At 36.8% G+C, this 9,195-nt stretch overlaps 1 protein-coding gene across 12 annotated transcripts; it reads right to left on the reverse strand.

The window, feature by feature from the left end:
- Positions 1-942: 942 nt before the first annotated feature.
- Positions 943-7,018, reverse strand: LOC141713665 (DEAD-box ATP-dependent RNA helicase 45-like). Of its 12 annotated transcripts, none has more exons than XR_012572014.1 (5): positions 6,828-7,018; positions 2,283-5,917; positions 1,784-1,813; positions 1,571-1,704; positions 943-1,462 (listed from the first exon to the last, which is right to left on the reverse strand). XR_012572014.1 is itself a non-coding variant. In XM_074517176.1 (2 exons), the coding sequence occupies exon 2, from the start codon at positions 5,870-5,872 to the stop codon at positions 2,336-2,338; it is 3,537 nt and encodes a 1,178-aa protein (XP_074373277.1). In that variant the 5' UTR covers positions 5,873-5,917; positions 6,828-7,018; the 3' UTR covers positions 2,083-2,335. The 12 variants fall into 12 exon arrangements, 1 of the variants encoding a protein (XP_074373277.1); XR_012572012.1 differs by having other exon boundaries at positions 1,784-1,842; XR_012572013.1 differs by having other exon boundaries at positions 2,278-5,917.
- Positions 7,019-9,195: the final 2,177 nt, after the last annotated feature.

Genomic DNA, 9,195 nt, shown 5'->3' on the forward strand with positions numbered 1-9,195 from the left:
AAAATAGTGTAATGGGATGCTCTAAAGCTCTGAGCATCACGCTATGATATGTCCTGTTTGGGGGATTGATGGCACCAACGTTTGAAATTAACTGCTTGACACAAATAATGTAGCAATGTCGCAAGTGTATCAAAACTGGCATGCTACATGGACAAACCAATAGGCAATTCTGATCCACCAACACAGGTGTATCCTTATTTTGTATACTATCTTACACCTCTAAAATCCAATACACTTCTAAAATCTATCAGAATAACATGATTTAAAAAAAAATCATTTTCAGTAACCAATGTCTTCACATTGGCAGATAAACCCACTGAACAGAAGAAAATAACATCCTGGATTGCTAATTGACAACAATACAGTGAATCATGATCATTCTATCAATTGGCAAATACTGATTGTAATATTTCGATACAGAAGAGTTAACCAATAACTACCTAGACTTGGCCCAGAAATACTGCTCTACAATCCAAAGCTTACATAGAGATGTTAACAACGATAATTCGTATAGATATAATATAGATATAGATATATGTGTAAAAAATATGGTCTGTTTTCACATGTAATTTTTATTTTCCAATACACAATCAACCTATAGGCCAATGGAACTGAGAGCAGTCTGCCAGTCACAAATTTCCCTTGGCAGTAGGCACGTCCACAAGTCACTACCTTGGTCTACAGTCTACGCGACTTCTAAAAGAGAAAAATATAGCATGAGCCAGAAAAGACTATGCTACTCTCCACATGAGATCTAACAGACGATCTTAAATTGTCAATGCATAAATTGTCAATGCAAATAGATTAGGTCGGCCTAATGGTATTTCATTCATAAAAACATAAATATCAGATGAAAAGTTGGTGAACTCATCTTTGAATCAACATACTAATTTTTCAATTTTCTAAATGACGATTACAGGAAAGAAGTGAAAATGCGGAAGGTTGGAAGCTCAAAAAATACATGTGTGATAAAACTGGGGGACCCTCTACCCAAAACAGTCTACCAAGTTTCAACATGAATCATATATAGAAAGTCAGAAAATATCTGATACACTGCACACAAAGCTCTTCCCGTATTTTTAAAAAGTTAGATATATATAAATATATCTTTCCACATGTTTCCTACTGTTAATTGACCCAACTAGATATATCTTTCTACATAATCCCTACTGTCAACCATCAGAACAGAAGGCATTAATTAGAATAAGGTTTTATCTGTGTCTTATCATAAATTCTTAGTTATAACCCTTCACTCACTTTGGCAGAACCACTCGGACAAATCCTCATTCCTTCATCATTTCCACCAAACAACCTTAAATCTGACAACATGAATGTATCCCTTATAATTTGCTATAAGGCCTGACTATCTGACCAGCAATCAATAGTCATATCAAACCACAAACCATAGGCTTCCAAATTAGGCACAAACCAACACAAAAACCCAACATTGAGGTGGTCTGTCCTGCAATGGTAAGTTATAGATCGGTCAGATCGGTCATAATTTTTGCAAATTGGCTGATCATACATGTTAAGTAAAATAAACAAGTTCAGCCATAGCATCCTGACTAACCTCTCAGCACCACGTTTGTTCATTTCTGTTTCCCAAAGTTCAGCTAGAATCAGCATGTTCATACATGTTAAGTAAAATAAACAAGTTCAGCCATAGCATCCTGACTAACCTCTCAGCACCACGTTTGTTCATTTCTGTTTCCCAAAGTTCAGCTAGAATCAGCATGACCTTCTCAACTTATCAACAAACTCATCTTGAGAAAAACTCCTTTACCTGTTCTGGTCCACCCGTTCAAGCAGGCTCCTAAATACATGTGCTTATGAGTGGGGGTCCTAAAAATTTAAAAGAAGCATATTGGCGTCCTTTTTTCAGCACAGAAAATATTCTATAGGCTCACTATAGATATACAGTCATAAATACATCGAATAGATTTCACAGAGTCAATACTTCCCCATCCACGAAAATATAATCATTTGGAATATTAGGTATATAACTATGAAGAATTTACTGGCATGAGACAGAAGTAAAAAACACATATTAATCAATAAGCAACGATTAAGATATAACTATCATTATTGTAAAGCACCAAACAAAATTTTGATATAGCTGGATAGAACTTATGGTTTCACTGAAAATAACTGATAACTATCAAGATTAAAGCAAAACCATATATCTCATGCAAGTGTCTACTGCATCCCACAGGTCAATATATAATATAATACATAATCCAGAACAAAATTTCAGCAATTAGACATAATAGAAACAACCTTACATAAAGGGGAATGAGGGCATGAGAACATCCTCATACACGGAGGCCACTTGCTCTCACACCAGTGAGTATCGTCCTGGTTGTGCAGAACCAGGAAGGGATGACGCTTGACTTGTGATATCCTCCAGTGTTCTTTTCAGTTCTGCTTTAGCTTTCTTCACAGATTGTTCAGAAGGACCCTCAATAAACAAGTAAAGTTTTCTTTCACCAGGCCCTGGGTTTTTACCATGGGGAAAATATTGTCCCCTGGTTGTGATGGCAGCTCCATACCATTCAGAGATTGGACCTAGAGTTTCCTTGTGTGTCACCTTCCACCTAGCATTTTGAGGGAAATCATTGATCTCCAACTCCGCTTCATAATGCTCGGGCAGCGCATCAGCTTGAATCTTAGCTAGGTTATGCTGCAAGTTTATGGCAGCAGCCAATGCTGCTGCCCTGGCAGCGCCATCTGCTGCAGTTGGTAGAATCGTGGAGGGACCAGCTGGTATTGCACCAGGAAGAACTATATTTGGGCCAACAGGAATAGGCAACCCATTAGGCAGTTGACCCGGTGTCGGAAGTGAGGATTTACGCACTCCGTCGTTATCATCATCTGAATCTGACTTGTCATCCTCAAACCCATATTCTTTTGCCTGTGCTTTCTTCGCTGCTTTTCTGACTTCGTCCTCTTCTTCATTAAACTTAAAACCACTTCCTCCATACCCAGTTCCATGTGCTTGTTCAGTACCCTGATTGACCTTTGCCATAAAACCGTCAGCAAGTGCTTTTAGGTCGTCAGGTACAACTTGTTCAGAGAGTTCCAAGGCTTTCACAAGATCTGGTGCATACCTTGCATCTTCTTCAGATATAAATGTAATAGCAGCACCTTTACGCCCAGCTCGCCCTGTCCGCCCAACACGGTGGACATAGTCTTCATAATGGTTTGGAACATCATAGTTAATCACCAATTCAAGCTCCTTGACATCTAGACCCCTCGCAGCAATACTAGTAGCGATCAACAAACTGCATACATTACTTTTAAAATCAGAAATGGTGGACTCGCGGTCAGTCTGATCCTTAGCCCCGTGTAGTGAGAGACAAGGATAACCATGCTTAAGCAAATCTCTGAACAGGGAATCACATTTATCTTGCGATTGGACAAATATTAATATCTTCCCCTTCTCATACCATTCTCCAAGCAGTTCAAGAAGCCTGAGAAACCTATCACTTTCAGATCTCATCTCCACCAACTGTGTTATGTCTTTGTTTACAACACTTCTTCCACCCACCTGTATCTCCACGGGTTTATTCAGCACCTTGCGAGCCAGAACTTCGACCTGGCGAGGGAAAGTAGCAGAGAACAGTACAGTCTGGCGGTCTGGCCTAGTATTTTGAACAATTCTGGTAATCTGAGGTTCAAAACCCATATCAAACATTCTGTCGGCTTCATCCATGACTAAATAAGTGACCCTACGCAGATTTGTAATTTTTCCACTACTCGTACAAAGTATGTCAATCATCCTACCTGGAGTACATACCACGATTTCAGTCCCTCGTTTTAATTCACTGATCTGTTGGGCAACACCAGAACCACCATATACAGGCACGCAGCTAATACCAACTACCTTGGCAAACTTTTTTATGTCACCATGGATCTGTTGGACAAGTTCTCTGGTGGGTGCCATTATGAGCCCAATCGGACCATCTCCTGACATCAATGGTGGCTGGTCCTTGATATGCCGCAACATTGGCAGCACAAATGCTAATGTCTTTCCAGATCCTGTCTTAGCTACACCTATGCAATCTCGACCGCTCATTATAATGGGAAGTGCCTGAGCTTGAATAGACATCGGCTTTTCAAAGTTGAGTTTTTTTATTGTGTCCAATATTTTGGTTGACAATCCAGTCTGGTGCCATGTTTTAATAGGCTTTGGAACATCCTTTCCATGAATTTTCAGTTCTAGCTGCATCCTATAAGCAGCAACTTCTTCAGAAGTCATTCTTGAGATTTCTTTCACTTCAATATAGAAATTTTTCCGAAATGGAATATAATCAATTTTTGAATGGTCAACAATAGATAGTTTTTCAGCTTTTGTCTTCTTCACCCTTTTCATGAATTCATCATCATCTTCGTCATCGTCTTCCACGGGCATGTCTTCATCATCAGCATCACTATAACCAGAATCAGAATCCTCACCAGGAATGATTCTTCCCATAGATTTATTCAAACCCTTTCGTGGCTGCTTCGTGTTAGCATGGACATCCTTATCCTTTTTCATGTTAGAGTTATCTTCAGCAACAGAAGCTTCAGCGAGCTTTTCAACTTCAGGCAACACCATTTGATTCATGAAAGCATCCAATGGGTCAATTTCATCATCCTCGTCTTCAGCAGCATTGTTTCCATTAAAATTAGGAGGTGCAGCAACATCAGTTTCAGCATCAACTTTCATATCTTCTACACCATCATCAATGGGCTTGGCATCTTCATCCATTTGCACACCCTTTTCAGGTTTGTCCTCCAGTGCAGCTTCCTCATCGTCAGACTCCCCTTCTAAGGTCCATGTCTTGCCAGACTTCTGTTCATCAACATCTACATTTACTCCAAGCTTTTCTCTCTCGGATTCCTCTGTCTTCCTTTTCAACTCTTGCCATTCCTGAACTCTCCTCCTCCTCTTCTCCATCTCCTCATCCAACTTCCGCTGTTCTTCCTCGATAACATCTTCTCGACTTTTTTCATCTGCTTTATCCATGGGATCTTCATCACCTCTTTTGTTAGGGCTACTCCCTACACTACCATCTCTGTGCCTACTTGACTTGCTTCGTTCACGTTCTCTATCCCTGTCCTTATGATCATCTTCTCTTCTACGCCGCTTACCTTCACGGTCTCTAGCATCATCACCATCACTGTGATCCACATCACGGTGCCTCTCCTTCCTCTTCCTGTCCCTCTCATCTCTGTCCCTGTCCCTCCTTTCTTTTTCCCGTTCCCTTTCTTCTCTCTCTCTTTCCCTCTTTTCCCTTTCTCTTTCCTTCTCCCTTATTGCTCTTTCCCTTTCCCTTTCCTTTTCCCTCTCCCTCTCTCTATCTTCCCGCTCTCTCTCCCTAGCCCGTTCCTTTTCTCTCTTCGCCTTCTCTTTCTCCTTCTCTCTAATCCTCTCTTTTTCCTTCTCCTTCTCTCTAATCCTCTCTTTTTCAGACTCCTTCTCTCTAATCCTCTCTTTTTCCTTCTCCTTCTCCTTCTCCTTCTCCCTGTCTCTATGCCTATCCTTATGCTTTTCCCTTTCTTTGTACTTATCGTCAATACTCTTCTCTCTTTCCTTCTCCGGAGAGCCACGACGCCGTTCCTTCTCCTTGCTGTCTCGACTCTTATCTCTCTCCCTATCCCGGTGCTTTTCCTTCACTTTGTACTTATCATCAATACTCTTCTCTCTTTCCTCATCAGAAGAGCCATCACGTCGCCTTACCTTCTCCTTCCGGTCCCGACTCTTATCTCTATCCCTCTCCCTGTGCTTCTCTCCATTCCTCTCCCTGTCTCGATGACTCTTTTTCGACTCCTCCCTTGTTTCCGACTCTTCCCTCCTAGACTTATGCTTAGTCACCTCTGCAGTTGTCATTATCCAATCAACCGCTTCTCTATCAGCAACAAACCAACACTCAACCTAACATAACAAACAAATAACCACAGCATCAGTAATTCGTAAACCTATTAAAAAGCCTATCCATACAAAAAAAACACAACATATAGCAATTTCCAGTTCAATTTATTATCATAATCAATGCAATATGAAAGCATCAGTAGCTCGTAAACTTATCCGAAAGAGTATACTGCAATTTGAAATTTAAAACTTATCAATGCGATATCAAAGTATCAGTAACTCGTAACATTAACAGCAATTCATAAACTTTTTAAAAAAGCCTATCCATAAAAAAACACACAACATACAGCAATTTCCTATAAAATAATATATTCTAATCAATAAGATATAAAAGTATCAGTAACTCGAGGGAAAGAGCATTTCACAATTCAAAACTTGTAACTTATAAGTGCAATATAAAAGTATCAGTAACTCGTAACCTTAACAGCACTTCGTAACATTTTAAAAACCCTGTCCGTACCAAAAAAACACAATAAATATAGCAATTTTCGGTTAAAATTACATATTCTAATCAATACAATATGAAAGTATCAGTGACTCATAACCTTATCCGAAAATACATATCACAATTCAAATTTTGAAACTTATCAATGCAACACGAAAGCATCAGTAACTCGTAAACCTAACAGTTACTCATTAACTTATCGAAAACTCTACCCGTAAACCTACCAGTTACTCATTAACTTATCGAAAACTCTACCGCTACCAAATACACAAGATAGGCAATTTCCGATTCAATTTACAAAAGTACCAGTGGCTCCAAACCTTATCAAAAAGCTTCTATTGCAATTTAAATTATCAAATCATAATTCTAATAAATGCGAAATAATCGAGAAATTACAAACACAAAAAAAACAGCAAATAAATTAATCGAAATACAAAAACAATTTAATTAGATGTAGAAATCAGTTACCGATAAAAGAACAGATCCAAACGCGGAGAGAGGAGAGTGAGATCGAATCGCCGGCGAGGAGAAATAGACACGGCGAGATTTGATTTTGTGTGTATTTTTAGGTTTCGACCTAAAAAATAAATATCTAGGTTTCGCCTTTTTTTCAGAAATTAAGAAGCTCGACCTCGGCGGTGCTTCCGTATTCACGTATACCCACAATTGCTGTTTTTTTTATAGTTTTCCTTTTTTTTTGTTCTTTTTTTTAATAGAAGGAATTTTTTTTTAGAATAGTGGGTGATTGAATGATTTTTGGTAGGAAATAAATTGACTTCACTTTTTGTAAAAATGACTTTATGGGAATTATTAAATTTACGGTTTTTTTTTGTAGGAAGATACATTTTGTACCGAGATACAATATAATATAAAAAAAGTTTTTTTCGTATAATAAAATTTATTATCTAATCGAACGTCATGCATGATATCCCCGAAAACTTAGACAATAACGCTTTCATGTGTGACAGAGAGAACACCCAAATTAATAAATTAAAACATGATTTATCTGAAATATATGCTCAAGCTGACTATTTGATTGATCCACGTATTCGACTTTCGTAACTAGTCCTGCTACCATCTTGTGCAAAACTTTTACCTAAATAAAATAGCAAAAAAATCCAGTCACTTAAAAATTATTATTCAAAAACATAAAATCGGTTAATAAAATTTTTTATTTAAATATAACTAAAAGGCTATAAATTGAAATTGGACCCTAATTTAACGTTTCTCTTAGTTATTTGATGTTATTTTATTATTATAAGAGCCAAAAATTAATACAACGTTTTCAGTTTACTTTTATGAAAGGAAAATCGCGTTAATGACACCTCAATCTACATTTAATTAAAAAAAATCTCATTAGTTCTAGGTCAATATCATATACAATTCCGCAAATAAGTTCAAGCCAAACTAATAAAGCCATTTTTGAGGAGTCGGGTTGTCACAGATAACGTATTAAGATTAACATAGACACTGTCATTGAAAACTTTCCCCGTTAATAGTGTTAAGATTAACACAAACGCTGTCATTTTTTAGAAGTCGAGTTGTCACCGTTATGCTTTTATAGCGCAAGATCATGAAGGCAAATTGGTTGAAACCAGGTCCAAATGTTTAAGAGGTACCCCTAGTCCAGAACTAGCAGAAAGAAACATTGGGCATAAAAGAAGCTCGAAGTTGGATTACAAAAAAGACCAGAGCAATGCTATTGTTGAGTCTGATTGTTTGCAGATGGGGCAACATATTCGGAGTTCTGTGCAATGCAACTCGTACTTAGGATGAGTAATTTAGGAGTGTTGTATCCTTCTTACAAATTTATCTTGCAAAAATGTCAAGTTTAAATTTCTTAAACAATATGCGAACAAAGTTGCGCATTTTTTAGCGCGTCAAGATTGTTTCATAGCTGATCGTGTTTTAAGAGTGGGAGATGTCCACTCTGATTTTCATTATGTATTGTCGAATGATTTGAATAAGTAATAAACTTCGACCTTTCTTGCAAAATATGAAGCCATATATCCTTCTCGACCGGACACGAAAAACAGGGAATTCTCCCCAACCCGATCTAAATAGGACCGTCTTAAATGAGAAATGAGACATTGAAGGAAATGAAAAGTTTACCCTTTTTAAATATGAGACGGGTATAATATTTATAATTTTATATGATTCTCTCGCGGAAAACCTGCCTCGCCTCGCCCCGAATATAATATAATATAATATAATATAATATATATATTTTGTAATACAATATTTTATACCGTGTAGTAAAATATGTTTATAGTATAAAATAAATTATAATTTATTTATTTCAGTTATATATATAATAAAATAAATATATGGCATAAAATATTTTAAATTATTTATGATAAGAGTGTCAATCAAAGTTACTAATTTTTAACACCCCGATAGAAAAATGAATAACATTTATTTCTTAGCTACTTTTAATTATATTTGTATAAATGTATAAGTAACTCCAAGTGACAATTATTGAAACAAATTTTAGGAGAAATGTAAAAAAATACTAACAAAGAATAAAAATATATAAATATTGTTATAATTAATTAGCATTGGAATTGGAACGAATGAATACAATTTCAACTAGTACTTGTTATAACGGGCCTGTTTTTCTGTGATATCCCGGCAGATAGGCCCAATCTTTAAATCTTTCTTTTGTTTTAAATGGAGTATTAAGGTGAGCCCAATCCAAAATTTGGCAAAACCAGCCCGAGACAAATTAGTGGTAGATTAAATTAATTGTTTTGAATCGATTCAAATTAATTCTTAGTTGATTGAACAATTTATTTTGAATAAAATTATTTTGTAAATAACTGTTTTAATTTAGAAT

This window comes from Apium graveolens, chromosome 3 (genome assembly GCF_009905375.1).
Source record: "Apium graveolens cultivar Ventura chromosome 3, ASM990537v1, whole genome shotgun sequence".
NCBI lineage: Eukaryota > Viridiplantae > Streptophyta > Magnoliopsida > Apiales > Apiaceae > Apium > Apium graveolens.